Here is an 18,316-nt window from a genome sequence, read left to right as displayed (position 1 = left end):
AAAGTTGGCTCTGGTTGTCATGACATTTCTGTTGGCCAACCATAAAAAACACGGAATTTTTGTATGAAATTATGTCACCCACACACAAAACACTTTACGTATAAAAACGTTCATTTTTATTCAGAATCAGACAATACGACCTTCAAAATAAGTATAATGTCGGTAAATGTCTGAAGTTGTACCGAGAATGTTTTTAAATAAGAATTGCAATGTGTAAACCATGAGAAAGCCCACAATTGGCCAATCTGTGATGCCGACCACATGCTTCTGTTTGTTTGGGTCATTGAGTAGTCGGATATCATGTGCTGAGCTTGATTTGGGTAAGAAAATTTACTTCTATGTATTTATATAGCATTTTATTTTCCAGTGTTCTAAAAGTAAAGAAAGTAAAGAAGTTGTTAGTCCTTTTTGTGTAGAAAAGTTGCAAGTCTACTAGCAAGTCTGTGCTGTCAAAATGTTAACTGACTATGATTTTGGAAACTAATTCGTTTCCTGTTACTAAAAACGTATTTTTTTAGATTATTCTTTCAAACTGCAAATGTATTCAACTCGTGGATACATTTATGTTTTAAACGGATTAGGAGTCACATCGCAATAAAGAATTTATGGTAACTTCATTTGGCTTCAATAATGTAGGTCTAGAAAAAAAATGGCAGTGTTTCCACGAGTTAATTCGTTGCCACAAGTCTTTTTTATGATCTCCCAGGTCTCCCGGTTGGTAAAGGCATGGAAAACATGAGTCTACAGGTGTTGCCTCTGGACCCTGTCGATCAAGGGACACAGAGGTGCAGACTTGGCCCCCGTTTAATGGAGTCTCTGGGACTGAACATCGGGACGCCAGTACACATTTCTGTCCTTGATGGTGACTGCTTGTGCACAGCATGGCCTCGGAGCGACCTGGCTGAAGGGTTCTTGCAGTTTGATACCAAATGCATCACGGAGGATCTCATTGGTGGGATTCCCAGGCCCCTGGCTGTGAGTCCCAGCCACATCAAGAAAATCGTTTGCCCCAAACTGAAGGGCATCAGAGTCGACGTCATTGTCCGTCACATGGAATTCAAGAAATGCTCGCCCCCTTCTCTGCTTCCTGAGCTGGTTAAAGACCTGCTCCGTGGCTTGTATGTTTCCCCCGATCATGTGGTTCCAGTAGCTTCCCTGGAAACTCCGGTTGAGCTCATTGAAGTTCGGCACATACACCCCTGCGGCAGTGAAGCGGGCCTCATCACCGCTAAAACCAGCATAGAGGTCGGCGAAGTCAAGACGCTCAGCCAGCACAAGACCCAGCTGCAGCATTCCTCCAAGATCCCCTTGGGAGGGATGGACGCTGTCTGGGCTTCCCTGACAGAGATCCTGAAGTTGCCCCTTCTTTACCCAAGGTCACTGCACAGACTTGGTCTCTCCTGCCCCAGAGGAGTGCTGCTCATCGGGCCCCCTGGGGTCGGGAAGACCTTGCTTGTGAGGAGCGTAGCCGCGGCAGTGGGAGCCTCTTTGGTTACCATCAATGGCCCAGTGATACTCGGCTCAAGGCCAGGGGAGAGCGAGGAGAATTTACGGAAGATGTTCCGTCGGGCAAAGGACATGTCGGAGGAGGGGCCCTGCGTCCTGTTCGTCGACGAAATCGATTCCCTGTGCCCGAAGCGAGCCGGATCCTCCAGCGCGCCGGAGAACCGCCTGGTCGCTCAGCTCCTAACGTTAATGGACGGCATCGGCAGCGAAGGACGCTTCATTGTCGTGGGGGCAACTAACCAGCCGGACACCTTAGACCCTGCTCTGAGGAGACCGGGGCGATTTGACAGAGAGGTGGAGTAACCGGTCACAGTCAAGTATAATCAAGTCCCATTCCTTCTTCTGCTGCTACACCAGTGAAGGAGGTTTAAGCATCAGTAGGTTCTCAAATTGCAGTGTTTTTATTAGACAGTTTTAGCATTTAGACAAAATAATATTTGTTTGTCACGTTGTACTAGATCTTCTTACATATTCTCTTTAATGATGACATATATTCTGATGTATTAATAGTGTATATTGTATCTATAAAAATAACAGTAACCTTGTAGTTTATTTCTTATGTTTAGTTTACTTCTCAGAATTATATGAGTAACTGAATCCCTTCTTCATTCCCCACAGATTGTGATTGGTGTTCCAACACTTCTTCAAAGAAAATCCATTTTAGACATGTTGAGTTCGAAAATGTCTCTGTCCAGTGACGTGGACATGAATGCTTTGGCAGAAATGACGACGGGCTGCGTGGGTGCTGACCTGACTGCACTCTGCAGGGAAGCTGCTTTACAAGCCATTCTCCACAGCTCCCAGGTACGGCTTCCCTGACTCCTGTGAATTAAGCACACAGTTTTGCGAGGCTGGAGTCAGAATTACCTGGGATGTGCCAGAGTGTAGCCTGAGTTTAACTGGGTGTTTAAGGTGCAAACTCCGATATGAGGGAGACTTAATTACTTCTGCTTTTGGAAGGACTCTGGGTGTCACGTGATTAGCATGGAGAACTTCCTGCAAGCCCTGAAGAAAATTCAGCCCTCGTGCCTCAGAAGCAGCATTGGACTAACTGACATTAAACACATCACCTGGGACCAGATTGGAGGCCTAGAGGAAGTCAAACTGAAATTGAAACAGGTACAGGATTTTGTTTTTCACTCACAACATAGTATGAACATCCTGACAAAAAAAAAACATTTACTGAAAGAATGTCTTTTTAAAAAAAATCTGAATCATCAATTAATTTTTATACGCACCCGATTTGCAGTAGCCAGTTGTGTGAGTTTCAGCTCTCGGCTCACAGCTACACACTCAGTGACGCCACCCTTGGGGGGAATGAGGAAGAGCAGGCAGAGTCCTTCAGCCTGCCTGCCTTCAAGTCATCTGATCTTTAACACGCCACAGCAGCACAGCCCCCTTCTGGAGGTGCCTTACCGATAGAAGGAGAGGCGTGCCCCTTACTGCCAGCCCACACTCAGAGCCCAGAGAGCCTCCTCTAATCCTTTCCCCCATGCCGGGTATCCTGGTCACAGTCGGCTAGTGACATGACTTAGGTTCAAACCTGTGGTCATAGAGCACATCATAGTGCTCAGGCCTTTAGTGGACTACTCAGGAGACCCCCTGAAAGCATGTCTAATACTACAGGGACAAGGCGGGAAAAAACATTAATACCGCCTAGTGCACACTGTCAGATTGCAGTTCATTTTTTAATCGTACATGAAATAACACGTAAACACAAAGCAAGTTTAATAATATATCTTCTTTTTTATGAAAACAAGACATTTCTTTAGTAATTCATGTTCACAGAGCATTGAGTGGCCTTTGAAGTTTCCGGAGGCGTTCCTCAGGCTGGGACTGACTCGTCCGAAAGGGGTGCTGCTGTACGGACCGCCCGGCTGTGCCAAGACCTGTCTCGTGAGGGCAGCGGCTGCCAGCTCACACTGCTCCTTCCTGTCCGTCAGCGGCGCAGACCTCTTCTCGCCATACGTCGGGGACTCTGAGAAGGCCCTGGCCCAGGTCTGACCTGAGAGCAGCGCTATTGTCACCTCCTGGCACCTGCAGCTGTTTTACTCTTCACGACCTGACTAGATGTTGTTAAACAGTCGAACTTTCCTCTTGAGCCATGTTCTAAGACGATTGAACCGTATTATTTGAATTTCTCTTCCTTCCTTGATCGACGTCTGACTTCTTTAGGTAGTGCTCTGAGATCTGTACGGATTCTATTATGATTACCACCACCAGCTTTGAAACCAAAAAAAAATCAATGTCACATGGTGTTGTGAAACAGTATCTCTTAATCCCACTTCTTTTAATTTTTTTTAGAAATGTAACAAAAAAATGCAGCTTTTAGTTTCGCCTGTGTTGTGCTTCTGTGCAGAAGTGAGTAACTGAAGCTAGGAGCTGTTGGCTAAGGCTTTGCTGTGTGGGTGGCTCAGGAGAGATAAGAAACCAGGCCTTGTGTTCCCTTTTCTCTGTGTTAGATCACAGTGTGACCTAAATAAAAGGCAAGAGACAGTCAGCACAGGGCGAGAAGCAGTAAACTGACCTTTGACGTGCATAAATCACTAGTTCATGCTGCACCCTGTGGGAGTGTCAAGAACCTGTTTCTTCTGACTAACAGTGGATATCTGTATGGGTCCAAGAAGAGTGTAGCATTGGTATCTGTCTTCTGTGTGTTATTTGAAAACCGTGTTGTGCCTTTCCATACTTCTGTCTTGTGTTTTTTACATTTATGTTTTATGTTTTTGTTCTTTTTCCGTTGACTTAGTCTACTGCCCACATGCTCCATGGTCCCAGCCATGTCTTGGGAATGCTGCTTTTCCCTTTTCCAGACAAAAGCATGAAACAAGGAAGTCAACCAGCCATGATTTTCCCATGTTTCCCTGCAGGTCTTCCGCCAGGCCAGGGCCTGCGCCCCCTCCATCCTGTTTCTGGATGAGATCGATTCAGTCCTGGGGACCCGGGCAGACGGCCGGGCCCCCCACAGTGTGCACTCCAGGGTGCTGTCCGTAATTCTGAACGAGCTGGACGGCGTGGGCCTCCGGGTGGTGGAGAGGAGAGGGGTGGGGAGAAAGATCTGCCAGCCTGAGGGCTTCCCGGAGGAGCACGAGGAAGACCGGCAGGTGAGAGACCCCGCGTGCTGGCCACTGCCTCTCCCTTCTGTTCTTCACTGGTCACATCCGCCCACTTACTGCAGAGCCACCGGGGACTGCAAAGCTTGTCCTTTGCGTTAATCGTGGGTGTGAGGGCTGCTCTGGAAGTTACAATGTTCAAAACTGTACAGTTGGTTAAATACTGCAGTTTCACATATGGATTGATTTAGTCCCCGTATGTGCTGTACAATTGCCATGATCTTTTTGAAATACCTCACTTCACAGTTTGAGATCTAAGTCATTGTGAGGATTATGTTCTCCTGCTGCCCTAATCATTGAGTCAGCAAATTTGATTACAGGTGTATGCAGGCATTTTTATTTTTAAAACGACCACATGAAACTTCAGCGCAATAATGATGGATTTCCGACATTTTCAGAATGTTGTCCCTTTAATGCGATGAAGCTTTTAATCCTATACAGTTGTCACTGACTGTGAGTGATACTTGAACTGATGATGGGGAGTGCCGCGCTTCAGAGGTGGATGATGTGAGTCCCCTCCAATGTGGAAGGCGGCTGGCCATCCTGGCGCTGCCTGAATGCAGGGACTTAGTATTAGTCACTAATTCACTGTTAGAAGTGGTCTTTGAAGTGAGATGGTTTGGGCCTCAAGCTGCGAACTGCTGTCTGCTCCAGCTGAAGTATCAGGAGGTGTGTAACAAGGACGTGATGGTGGTGGCTGCTACAAACAGACCTGACACTCTGGACGACGCGCTGCTCCGACCGGGCAGGCTGGATAAGATCATCTACGTTCCTCCCCCGGACCTAGAGGTACACCGTCACAGCAGTTCTGATGTGTCCATGTTGAAAGTTAGCCTGATCTAGGTGCGTGTCACCTATAGGTGCAAAGAACATGAAATCAAAGGTTTCACAGATCTTTAAATATTTCACTTAGTACATGAATTTCTGGTTAAATATTTAGGTGCTTTCACATTCTTATTGTAACAAATATATATCTCCACACAGTTGAGAGTGTCTGACAGGTCTGCTGTTAGAAATGTTTCTCGTTGGTATCAGATTTAACCTAAGCCACTGTGGGATTTGCTAGATTGCAATTAAAATATTTCCACAAAAGCAAATTGTTTGTAAGGAATTCACTAGGTAATAGACAAATTGTTTGTAGTGTTAACACAAAAAGATGTTGGAACATCCTCTGTTATTTTGTTCAAACCAGTTGTGTCCTTTCCATTAGGCAAGGCTCGCTATACTGAAGATCTGTACGGAGAAAATGCCTTTGGCATCAGATGTTTCATTGAATGAGCTGGCAGAAAGGACTCACTTATTTTCTGGAGCTGATCTGGAAAATCTTTGCAAAGAGGTAGGTGCTTTTAAAAATCATATTACTTATGAAGAATTGTCTCGGAGTCCTGTTCTTTTTTGAAGGTTGTGCTGCTCTAAAACTGATGTGCCTCTGCAAGCCAAATACCCCTCTGATTATTTTATGAGGGATTCGTTTTTACACATTTTTCTCACTGTGGAAAATGACCCAGGCATCATAACTGAAATGTGTGGAAGTCTAATACTTTGGTTTCAAAAAGAGGGTTAATAGGCTGATAAGGCCAGTTATACTTCGAGCGACAACACAGCTGAACAAAAAAATAAAATTCCTTTCTCAAAGGTTTTGATATGGTGATAATTTGGGTAAAAGGTAGAAACCAGGTGTGAAGCAAGACTAGATAATTATATTTAATGATGAGGTGGCAGTCATTCATGAAATGCATCTCTTTTCAAAGTGATGTTGAGGGAGTTCACATTATATTCAGAATGCCAGGACCCATATGAATGCTTCTGTACAGAAACACAGGAAGACTGTATGTAGAATTAATCTAATTAATTAAGTTTGCCTGGTAATTTTTTTCTGTTGCAATTATTAGGCAGCCCTGCTCACACTGCAAGAGGAAAGTATGGATGCTTCCAGCATAAAGCGAGAATACTTTCTGAAATCACTGCAATCTGTAACACCCTCCCTTAGCCCTGAGCAGGTACAGTTTTATGAAAATCTATTAAAAAGGTAAAGACATTTTTATTAATCTGAGCTTTCTTGATGTTTGGAAACAGTATCTTTAGCAGTTACTCTCGAAATCCGGTTTCTTTGAAGTTCTGTTGAGGACTGTGACATCAGTATTAGAGGCCTTTAAATTATGTTGAAAGAACTGTATTGACTAGCACTCTTCTTCCGAAACAATATTTTAACATGAGTTTTTAAATGTAAAAAGTACAGTAAATGTTTTTCTGTACCTATGAATACAGAGGGCAGAGAGAGTCAGTATAAACTGGCTACTGTTTCAGAATTGTAAAAATAATGAAAAAGCCTCCCTGAGACGATGTGGGCGATTTCGCCCCCAGAATTGCTCCCATGGATGACTGGTCCTGGCTTCCAGTATCTATACACAAACTCTGTGTTTGCAATTCCCATGTGTACTGTGGATGATCGCTTACAAACTCCTCAAGGGTGTTATTTTAGCTGAGTCACCCTGTATCTGCACATTTTCTATGAAGTATGTAAAGTGTACAGTATGTGCTATGTTCAATCATAAGCTGTTGTGAATAAAAGTACTTTTTTACTGTTGTCTGAACTTGTCTAGTTTTGGCTGAAGGATGCAGCTCAGACTACATCTATACATTAAAATGGAGTGTGAAAGGGTCACACATTGACAGCACTATAACCTTAGTTCTGTTCAACACATTTCTCTTATCATTATTTCTTATACACATTCTACTCAGCTATCCAAATAAAATTAAAAATCATCTCATTCTTTATTTTAATATCTTAATTATTTTTATAACTTACTTTGAATTATGGTAGAATTGGGTGTCACTTTGTTGTGTGTGCTGCGAACAAGGAATAAGTATGGTTTAATTCTGTGCTGGAAAATGAAAATGCATATTTAAGTTATAGCATGTTTTTCCACACACTTAGAAGAGTTTCTCAAGCCATTTTATCTCAGCTTTTCTTTTCAGTGTGGAATTAACCTCTGCTTGTTCCATTAATACTCAGTTGTAGCCAACATCCCTGCTCCTGCTGGGTGTTCCCTTCTGAGCCCCTCCTTGTGTTTGTCCATTGATCCATGGTGGAGAGGTGTGTGTGGGAGAACATCCTTTCACATCATCGGTGACACTGGGGAGGCAGTCAGTTCTCAGCAGGAAATGCACCAACTCATTCATGGCATGTTTTTCAAACCCATTGTGAGGAGCAGATATGTGTGCAGAAGATCACAGTTGAAAAAGGGGTTTATTTTTATCTTAGACAATGTTACATATTAATTATTATACAGATCTATATATGCACACTATACTGTATATTAAATTTGTTTCATGGATAATTATTGATTTGGCTAAACGTATATTTAAAACTTAAGTTAAGATCCAACATCGTCTATACATGGTGTTGCAGCACAAACATCTTTTAAACCAAATCTTTGTTTCAAATTTTACATTGCTGAGTTCCGCAGATACTTTTAGGTCATCACTGTCCTACGACTGGCTGCTCTTTTGAATCCTCCAGTCTGCAAGCGTGACCAGCTTTGTCTGTGAAGGAATGACCTTGAGTCTGAAGATTTACCTCTATATCATATATCAAGTCCATGCTTGTAGTACTATAGCAATCTCCAGGTTACAAAATACTTCCTTTAGATAGGAATGAATCCTTAAGTTATGAATTCCATCATGTGATAAAAATGCACTGTGGCTTTACAAAAAGACACCTTCATGCCTGATCTTGTTGGAGCTTAGGGCTGTGCCTGGTCAGTACTGAAGAAGATATCCAAGGAAATCCTGGTGTTGGTAAACCAGCAGGTGGCACTCTTCCGTCTGGACCAGAATTTCCAATCGCACACCCAGGTATGGAGACAGGGGACATTGTTTTGTAAGAAGTGCCTCCCCTGAATGAGATATTAAACCATCATTAAAGATCCTGTGGCACTATGGCACTGCTTATAAGAGTAGAGGTGAATCCAGGCTACATTCTGTTCTGGGGTTGAACGGCCACTCTACACTTGAATAAAGAGAGAAATTGGGTGGTAAAGTGGTTGGCATTGCCACCTTGCAGAGCTGGGGCACTGGAATTAATTCCTGAGGGGCTATTTATGTGGGTTTCCTTTGGGTACTCTGGTTTTCTCCCACTGTCCCCTGTTATACTGGTGAGTTCATTTTCTTCTGGGAAAATTGGTCCTGGTGTGGGTGTGCGTATATCTGTGTGTGTGCCCTGCAATGGACTGGCTTCCCATCCAGGGTGTGTCCCTCCTTGCTCTTGTTGCTTGCTGGGGTTGGCTCCAGCTTGCGCATGACCCTATACTGGATAAAGTAGTTCGAAAATAGGTGGATAGATGGATAAAGGGACAAATGATTTCTCACTTCTATCTGCCTGGTAGTGAGGCTGCTGGCACATAATTACTGTCAAGCATCATCCAGTTTAGTGTAGCGAAGGGTGAAGTGGGTCCCCTACTATACTTGAAGAGCTTTAGGATCCTAATTCATCTGTTAAGTCCAATTTTAGGAAACTATGACCTAGATTGCCTGATGGAGAAATTAAGAAACAAAATAGAAACAGCATGTTCTACAGACACATTCTACTCGTAATAGAGCCCAAGATTCAAAGACAGTAAAAAGAGCTACAAGCAACATGTGTAAGACTGGTGTGTCAGACCTGTCAAGAGGAAGGATGAAAAGAATATTGCTGCAGTAAAACTAAATGAAATTAAAGTAAATAGTTTATGTAATAGAAGTACATTAATAAGAGAAGGTAAAGGATTATTTTTTTAGCTCAATAGACAACACACACATCCTCTGCAAAAGAACATTGAATATAAAACATCTATTGCTGCTGGTTATTGTTTCAACACTGTGAGATTTGTCTGCTTCTTTGATTAAGAATACTTCATTAAAAATGTGACACATACCAATTTTAAAAAAGTATTTCGCACTACAGACACCATAATACTTTAGCTTTAAATAAACTTTTACATTTGGGGAATTCCAAATAGCAAAAAAACATGGCAGGCAACATTTTTTCTCCCTTGGATCTCATAAATCCCCCATGGCCCCAGTCAATCACGGTGTGCCTCAAGGATCAGTCTTGGGCCCTTTACTTTTTATTTTTATGCTACCTCGCGGCCAAATCCAACACAAACATGGCCCTCAGTTTCACTGTCATGCAGATGATCCCCAGATTTATGTTAAAACTTCTTCTCCCTCTGGTCTCCCTCCCTCTGTCACTTATCTCTTGTTTGTGACATCAAAATCCAGTTGACATCAAATCCCCTGAAGCTAAATAGTGAAAAACAGTAATTTTACTGGCAGGTAGGAAATATCAGCTGGATAAACCTGAGGGTTTCACAGTAATGTTGGATGGCTTCAACATTCACGTGTCAGCCATAGTCAGGAATCTGGGAGTCACACACGATCCTCTCCTGTCTTTTGAGCCACATGTGAGAAATTTAAGACAGCTTTCTTTCACCTTAGAAATACTGCCCACATTAGGCAATTTCTATCATTGTCCGATGCTGAGAGTCTGATTCATGCATTTGATAATATCAAAACTTGATTTCTCCAACTCTTTACTCTATGGGCTCCCTAACTCTCAACAAGTTGCAATATGTCCAAAACTGCAGCTAGACTACTTACTCACACCAGACCCTGGCAGCATGTCACTCCTACACTTAAGTCTCTACCCTGGTTGCCTATAAAGTCATGTATTCAATACAAGATCTTTTTACTGACTTTTAAGGCTCTAAACAATCTGGCTCCATCATACATCTCTGAACTTCTCCATGTTTACACTCCCCACTGTGGGCTCCATTCAGTTGAGGCTGGCCCTCTGCTCACTGTCCCCAGGACTAGATCACAGACTTGTGGTGACTGTACCTTCTCTGTCTCTGATCCAGTGTTGTGGAATGACCTTCCTCAGACTTCAAATCTAAATTTAAAACTTACCTTTTTACCAAGGTCTGTGATTGCCTACATCTGTAAAAACCTGTATGCTCTTGGTTTTTTTCCTATTTACCTTTATTTATTTATTAGTTGATGTTGGTGTTGGTGTTGGTGTTGTTGGCCATAAGCTATATCACCCTGCAGCTCCCAACTGGCTAAGCAGCATTAAGCCTGGGGATTACCTGGATGGCAGACCTCCTGGGAAGCTATGGTTGCTGCTGGAAGTGGTGTTAGTGGGACCAGAGGGAGGGGCTTCGGTATAGTGACAGGGACACTGAGACGTTAAACAAGAGGTCCTGACTCTCAGTGGTCATTTCTCGAGAAGAGTAGGAAGTTATCTGGTATAAAGCGGTTTGGCAAATTAACATTGTTGTTGTTGTTATTATTATTATTCAGAATAAGTTCGAGGGGGTCACTTTTTCATTCCTACATCCCCCTGACGCTGCTGCTCCGGGTTTCTGGAGAGAGGCCAAGGCCGCAGAAACGCCGCAGGACTCGCCGTCTGGAGACGCGAGCGCGACACTCGAGTCGGGATCATTTCCACCTTAGTTCCTGAGATCAATAACACGTCTGCTATCCACAGCATTTTAACAGATCAAAAAAGTGAATGAAAGAAAAAAAATCACACTGACTTCGGCTTTTGCAGAGGGCGGAACATAGAAAACGTGAATTCTTTAACATAAAAGATTCTGCGTGTTTTTTCTTCATGCTTTATTACGTGCGTTTTGCATATCAGTATATGAAAATCACATTTCAGTTTTCTACAATACATAATTAAAAGTTTGTCTGAACATTAATAAGCTAAAAACATAAACCGCTATTGTGCATATCAAGACATACCCGATCGTGTATGTAAGTCGTATTATACTGTACATTCCACTGTTGAAGATGGTGTAGTTGAAACTGAATTGCTGGAAAGGCTCGTTTTGTTCGTAGCACTGTGAGATGAAACGTCCCTGAAGCTCTCGCTTTCGCGTTACTCTGGTTAAGGACGATGTTCCAGGAAACCGGCTTGTTTTCTCTTCAGCTGAAGCAACAGCCAACCCGAAGCTCGTCTGGGTGGCGGCGCACCTGCCGCGTCGAAGTGAAGGCAGCTCTTATTTTGTCCAGCAGGGGGCACGCTTACACCTTTCAAACGACACCAGTTAAACCATAAGTGTGTTGCACCAACCCACTACCTTGTATTAGTTGGCTTTGGTGGTTTGTCGATATATGTGTGCGTATGACTGTCTACGTGACTTGGACCTCGTCTCAATTTCCGAAAACGATATAAGGGGGGAGTGGCGGCGCAGGCAATCAGAGGTCTGCCAGACAACTTTCGCAGCGGGTTGAAGGTAAGCGCATCTCCGTACCGATGCACCTTGTCGGAATCCGTCTGGAAAGCCTCTGTCTGGGAGTTTCCATGTCGCGTTACTTGTATTTTTAATGACTGGTATCTGTGAAAATATTAAGTAATCTTAAGCACCAGAACATCGTTGAACAGGCAATGTGTTATGTAATGAAAAAAGGATTGATTGGTGTTTGTTCTTCAATTTATTCAGGCACCACCAGGAAATAAAAATGTCTGCGTTTTTCCAAATGTTGAGGAAAAAGAAAGAAGTAAGTTCTATCCATCATTTGCCCCGTTTTATCTTTAACGCCAGGAAACGTGTGGAAAGCTCTTGAGGTGGAGCGGGTCTAACCTGTCATTTCATCCGAACATTTTACGCACAGAAGCGCAACACATTTTTGTTGTTTTTTACAGCAGAGGAATGTTTTTAATGACAACCGCCGTCAAAACTCTTTGAATTGTTTATTACTCACAACATGACTTTAAGTACATTAAGTGTGTAAAACAACTGAAAACGAAGATTGTAAAGCTTTTTTCTTCATTTATTTTTTCCAGCTTATTCCGTTAATTGGTATTATGACCTTTGCAGCAACTGGTGCCACTACCGCCTGCCTTTACTTCTTGTTCACTAAATCGGACGTCATGTAAGGAACTTCATTCTTTCTCTCAGTCACTGTCGTGCGTTTTAAAATTAAATCGTCTGAAATAAAACGGATAAATGTATTTGGTTTAAAGGTTTAAAGCTTTGGTTTAAAGCTCCCGGCGAGCTGTAATTTCTGCCATGGAAAGAAACCTACTTATGTCTGAGCCTCGGCTCTTCCTGCACCGCGGATCAGCGAAGAGAATATTGATCGTGCAGGTGGGCAACAGGCGGAAAGAGCTCCGCGCGGAGGATGGCACACTGCCGCACGCGCAGGGCACACAGGGCGATGGCGCCTGCACACTGGCTCATAGCCTTCGCTCTCTAAAAAGTTTCGTGTATACGATATTTGACTTATATCAAATGCAGAGTAAATTCAAAATCTTTCAGAATATTTTATTTTTAGTTATATTTCATTTTTAACGGTCACAATTTGAAGTAGTTCAAGTCAGTAGCCGCGTCAGCTTGCGTAGGCTGCAAAGGAACACGTAAAGGTTTATTCCCTCCTTAAAGGGTCGGAAAGGAGACCTAACGTTTCGGCTGTGGAGCCTTCTTCAGGTGTGAAAGAGAACGCTCCACAGCTGAAACGTTGTGTCTCTATTCTTTACGTTTCAGCATGTAATAAATAATTTGAAGCAACCCGATTACTGAGCGTAAATTAAAAAAAAAAAACATTTGTATGTTCACCACACAAAAATCTGTTAAATATCGCTGATATTTTTTACTTGTTTCATTGAGATCAAACTGTGTTTCTTCTTATTCGTTTAAAAGTGTTAGCTGTGAGGGGTTTCTATGGATAGCTCTAAGCTCTCATCCAACATACAGTAGCAGTATGTTGAAGTTGAAGAGATACAGTATGTTCGCTTCAGTATGTGTCTATTCTGCTTGGTATAGCACTAAAGGTTTACTTATTTTCTTCTGTAGTAATGGCTTTATTTAGAACTGCTTGTAGAGTGAAGCTTTGTCAAAACATCTTTTATGGTATTTTTGTGCATGTGGGTTTAATACCTGCAGGGTCAGTAATAGTAATGGCAGCTGTTTTTTTACAGCATTAACAAGGCAGGGAATCCCGAACCGTGGGAGAACCTAGATCCAAGAAAACCCCAAAAGGTATTTTCTGCCTTTATATTCTTTGGTTCGTAGCCTCAGCTTCAGTGAGCTGTGTCTTTAGACCCCAGTCTATGTGTGAACATATCCTATTAAGGTCAGAAGAGAATACTCTTCTGCAGAAATTGACTCTAGTTAGAAGTACTCTTCCTTGCTTTCCTCTAAGCCTATTGAGTTTCAGGTACCTCAAAGGACGAAAGAGGCTGATCCTTGAAGGATTGGTGTCAGGCTCAAGAATCTGGCCTGGCCTCACTGGTAACAAAGTACTGGTTTCCTTCATGAAGTCTGCAGCTCACTGCCATAGAAAATGCAAGCTCACAGAGCAGATCAGACCATGCTGTTACCAGCGGACCTGCTGTCTTTCAGGGTTAGTTCTGTAGACCTTGGTCTACAAGTGAACATGAGGTTGTGTGATTAGCAGTAATTACACTCTGCGAAAGTATTGATCTCTGCCTGGGTCAGGGTATAATAAAGATCGCACAGGTCGCTCTGTATTAAAATCTCAGCCTCCAGCCCATGAATGAATTACAGCTCGGAGGCATACAGGAATAGGTTCCCGGTTCTCAATTCTTTCCACGCCTTCCACATTCTGTCCTACAGGCAACACACTGTATCTCTGACCCAGACTGTAGTTGTCCAATTCCAAGACCATTCTTGACTTTCTTTACATTACATTTACCTTAGCAGACACAGAAGTAACGGAACTATGTAAGTGCCAAGATCATAAAAAAGGACATTTTAAAGCAATATTGCCTGGCTGTGAATGAAATGGCAGTTAACGTAGGCCTCACTGAACACTAGTCATCCACGGGAACACGGAAGGAACATTGCTTCCCTTATCTTACAAGAGGTAACGTGAGACTTGATTTCTACAAGGGGATGCTGGGCACAATATAGTCTGTTTTTTTTTCTTTGTCTTGCAGCTCATTACAATAAACCAGCAGTGGAAGCCCGTGGAGGAGCTGCAGATGGTGAAGAGCATAACCAAGTAGAGATGACCCTGCCTGCTCTAAAGTCTCTGTGTCCACCAGCCTGCCTGCACCCTATCAATCTAACGGAATCATTTCTGCACAGACTAGACTCTGAGAACCAGTGTGCGGAAATGCTTCTGCTACATTGGTAGGGTCTGACCACCAACAGGTCTGTGGGACTGTAGTAGGTCCTTCAGCTGGAATTCAATAAAGCAAGCGCCGCACAGCTAGGAAAACAGAGGACTGAACATTCTGGCAGCTCGTCCTCATTAAACCATGTGATTGTATTATAGCAAAATGTGACTGATTACCCTTATTCACTATACTGATTAACATAGTGTACATAACGGCCTATAAAATAAAGAATGTAGTTCAAAGATCATGGCATTATTTTTGATTTTTCTGGAAAGCCAGTTCATCTAATACTGAAGGATGAACATTGGTATTTTGCATCTTAGTCAGGTTTATTTCAGAAAATTAATGAGTGATTCATTTTTTAGCATAGCTTTAAAGGTGAGGCCTTTCAAAATGAGGCCTGTTCTGAAGAAAAGTCTTTGATTGCTGGGGTGAGGCTGACAGTTTAAATTAGGGTCTGGTAGCTTTCATTTGAGGGGAAACTTATTTTTTTATTTGGCCACCAAGTTAATTGTATGTTGGACAAAAAGTGAAGGATAACAACCGTGAACTTTGAAACTGGTACCCTTTACAACTTTCTGTAATGAATTTCATTGAACTGTAAAACTACCCATAGGGTTTCTATGGAAACAACCTTGATTGTGTTCAATAACTAGATCAGCATGACTTGAATCTCCAGTCTACACACTGACACTATAGTGCTCTTCCCTCCCAATTTAGGGTAAGTGTGAATCACAATGTTGTGAACATTATGAGAGATTAATAAATATAGACATATACTGCTAACTTTCCTAGCTAAGTTTATAACAGTAAGATATGTACTATTTCTTTTAAATAAAAGGTGAATTGTAATGGTGGGAATGAGCAAAACATTTAGGTTTAAGGACTACAGAATGATGTTCAAGTGTTTTTTCATTTTTTCTTGTGGATTTTTAGACTACATCTAATATAGCCTTCTTTGCATTTGTCTTCATGTGTTAAGCCAAACGCTAATGCAATTCATACATGTAATGGGGAATAGTAACTACAGAGACTGATACATACTGTATTAAACCATTACGCAGTGTTTTTGTCTCACTGTGGTTCACCTAATTTATTTGAGCTTTTCCCTGATCTATCTAATTAGATTATGTCAACTGAAGACCCTGGAGCTGAGGTGATGTAGGTTTATGAAGGATGTCCAGTAAAAGTGTAAACATGCAGGTTTCAAATGTGCCAAACACAGTGATAGCAGTGAGCACGGTTTGTGGATCTACTAAGGGGATTGGATGAGCTCAGTCCTGGTGCCAGAAGCCAACTTCATTCCGGGTCTTCACACTCACAGGCCGGACATGCTCGTGCTGGGACAGCCTCAAGGTAAGATCAGAAGAAGCAGTTGGCTATGATTCATGTTAACAACTCTGCTAAAAGTGTCCGCTTGAGCCTCAGAAATATTGTGCTGTGTTTCTCAAGTTTAGATAAATGCGGTGGTTCTCTTCAGCCTTCGATCACTATTTTTCTTTATTTACCTCACAGAGTCAAAGCGAACTCGCTATGTAAACTCTTCGACCTAGCAGAGGTAAGAGCTAGCCAGACGCCTTTGTGTATTTTAGGTCAAGTTCTTTAGATGCTGAGCAGCAACCACAGCTCTCAGGCTTCTCCCTTTAACAGCATTAATGCAGAAATAAGCCTGAAGCCAATTGGCTTCCTGGGCTCAGTCAGACAGAATGACCTGCCTGGCATTCCTGCGATGGGTTTTCAGATTAATGCAGGCTTCTTCTCAATTGCAGTTCTAATGGCTTTAGTATGGAACAACAGTCTGGCAGCCGGGCTGCTCAATTTCAGCCTTAATAAATAAGCAGTGGGCAGCAATCGCATTACGAAAAGTGCAGTGAAATGGTTTTCTGTCAGACATTATATTTTGCTTCTGTTTTAAAGCTATATATATATTTATATATTGTATGCAGTTTGGTATTATAAGATAGTTAACCAACTTATATGACCCCAAATAAAAAAAACTAAAATCTTTAATGAAGGCAATTTTGAACATTGAACACAAAAATGACCAAACTTCATTAAGACACAGAAGAAGATTTCAATTATTAGTTTTTTTTTTGCTAGTCTTCAGGGTATCCTATGAAATTCCATGGATGGGTATTTGCAATGTATAACCTGTTTCCTTGGTAGTTCACACTACCTCCCCCCCATTCCCCGATGGATTTTCCTGACAGACTCGGCGCTAGGACACAGCTCACATAATGATAAGCAAGTCTCTGGTTCCAGCTTTGAAATCTCACCACTCCGGTGAGCACTCAGAAAGAATACTGCTTCTGCGGTATTTCATGTAGATATGGGAATATGACTTATGGGCACAGAAAGAACAATGAAATATGGCCCTCGCTAGTTCAGTGAGCAGAATAAACATGAGCCATATACATTCTGTTATGGCTACAGTGCAGTGATGTGTCTGAGCCTTGTGTGCCTCTTGCTGGGCTTGTTGATTTATTGATACCAACCACAGAGATTTGGGGTCTTGCGTTATTGGTGCCAAATGAGCTCACTCTGGCACAATTCTGAAATTGTGTAAAGCTGCTGAAAGCACACAGTGACTTCATAGCGCTCACTTCCTCCTGGGACAGAATCTGCTCTTTCGTGGTTCAGAGGAAGGAGGAGGGCTTTTCGAGTAAAAGAAGTCTATCCGTTAACCATTACCAGAAATCTTATTCCCAAAGCCTGATCTGACAATAATCTGGGAAATTATCTGTAGCTGTTCTACGATTAATTTTGCCAATGTTGCAGCATTCACAGATTGTTTCAGCCTTATTACATCCACTGGTTTTATGATAGTTAATATTTTAATGTGACAGAGGTAAGGACTGATACAACTCTGATACTTATTTTGATGATTGTTTTATTCTACAGACACTGGTATTTTATATTTTAATATTAATATACCATATTGCATGCATGTGCAGACATACTGTATAATTTGCAGCTCCATGGGGAGACTGCAGTGCAGTGTATAGGAATCATTATCTGATTCCAGACTGTCATCCTTCTGTGTAGAGTCTGCATGTTCTCCCCAGGTCTGTGTGAGTGGGTGTTCTCTGAGTGCCCTGGTTTCATGCTGCCACCAGGAGACACACTGGGAGGAATTAACTCTGCATGCAATTATCTTGTGTTTCCAGAGTAACCTCCACAATCCTCACCAGGAATATGCAGCTTTCTAATAAAAGATGGATGAATCGTCCCGTTTCAAAAGAAACACGTGAAATGCTGATGGTCTTGATATCTGTGTGTGAAGGCTGCAGAACCGCATGACTAAGTGAAAAATACCTTTGAGTATTCTGTTGAGGGTGAATTTTTGGTCTTCAGTTTACAAAAAAGGGAATCCAAAAGATCAGACAAAAGTCCACTTCATTCAGAACACGCTGTCCATGTGTATATTCTTCCCCTGAGTAAGACTCCAAAGGGAAGATCGGCTCTTTTGCTTCAGTGCCACAATAGTTTATACCTCCATGTTTCACTATGATATCTGCGTTCTGATCCAACTCTTTCATTGAGGTTTGGGGGGGCTCAGGCCATGAAC

General features: G+C 42.4%; 2 protein-coding genes across 2 annotated transcripts; both read left to right on the top strand.

Moving 5' to 3' along the window:
• Positions 1–180: 180 nt before the first annotated feature.
• On the top strand, positions 181–7,206 carry afg2b (AAA ATPase AFG2B). Its single transcript, XM_088640824.1, has 9 exons — positions 181–320; positions 707–1,800; positions 2,125–2,310; positions 2,467–2,625; positions 3,295–3,504; positions 4,377–4,610; positions 5,274–5,408; positions 5,830–5,955; positions 6,512–7,206. Exons 1-9 carry the CDS (start codon positions 221–223, stop codon positions 6,650–6,652), a joined length of 2,385 nt encoding a protein of 794 aa, XP_088496950.1. The 5' UTR covers positions 181–220; the 3' UTR covers positions 6,653–7,206.
• A 4,536-nt stretch (positions 7,207–11,742) lies between these two features.
• On the top strand, positions 11,743–14,993 carry coxfa4l3 (cytochrome c oxidase associated subunit FA4L3). The gene is made up of 5 exons (XM_088640811.1): positions 11,743–11,899; positions 12,107–12,164; positions 12,451–12,539; positions 13,585–13,645; positions 14,566–14,993. Exons 2-5 carry the CDS (start codon positions 12,126–12,128, stop codon positions 14,632–14,634), a joined length of 258 nt encoding a protein of 85 aa, XP_088496937.1. The 5' UTR covers positions 11,743–11,899; positions 12,107–12,125; the 3' UTR covers positions 14,635–14,993.
• Positions 14,994–18,316: the final 3,323 nt, after the last annotated feature.

The sequence above is a fragment of the Lepisosteus platostomus genome, chromosome 7 (assembly GCF_059453375.1).
Source record: "Lepisosteus platostomus isolate fLepPlt1 chromosome 7, fLepPlt1.hap1, whole genome shotgun sequence".
Lineage (NCBI taxonomy): Eukaryota > Metazoa > Chordata > Actinopteri > Semionotiformes > Lepisosteidae > Lepisosteus > Lepisosteus platostomus.
The sequence above is the reverse complement of the archived record's forward strand: the minus strand, read 5'-3'. Positions and strand labels throughout refer to the sequence as shown.

What these genes read in the sequence shown, in the direction of transcription:
- afg2b (XM_088640824.1), top strand. Translation starts at nt 221, where the DNA reads ATGAGAAAGCCCACAATTGGCCAATCTGTGATGCCGACCACATGCTTC. An exon ending in AGCACGAGGAAGACCGGCAG is followed by an intron (nt 4,611 to 5,273) that starts GTGAGAGACCCC and finishes TGTCTGCTCCAG; the next exon opens with CTGAAGTATCAGGAGGTGTG. An exon ending in TTCCTCCCCCGGACCTAGAG is followed by an intron (nt 5,409 to 5,829) that starts GTACACCGTCAC and finishes CCTTTCCATTAG; the next exon opens with GCAAGGCTCGCTATACTGAA.
- coxfa4l3 (XM_088640811.1), top strand. Translation starts at nt 12,126, where the DNA reads ATGTCTGCGTTTTTCCAAATGTTGAGGAAAAAGAAAGAA. An exon ending in TTCACTAAATCGGACGTCAT is followed by an intron (nt 12,540 to 13,584) that starts GTAAGGAACTTC and finishes GTTTTTTTACAG; the next exon opens with CATTAACAAGGCAGGGAATC. An exon ending in ATCCAAGAAAACCCCAAAAG is followed by an intron (nt 13,646 to 14,565) that starts GTATTTTCTGCC and finishes TTTGTCTTGCAG; the next exon opens with CTCATTACAATAAACCAGCA.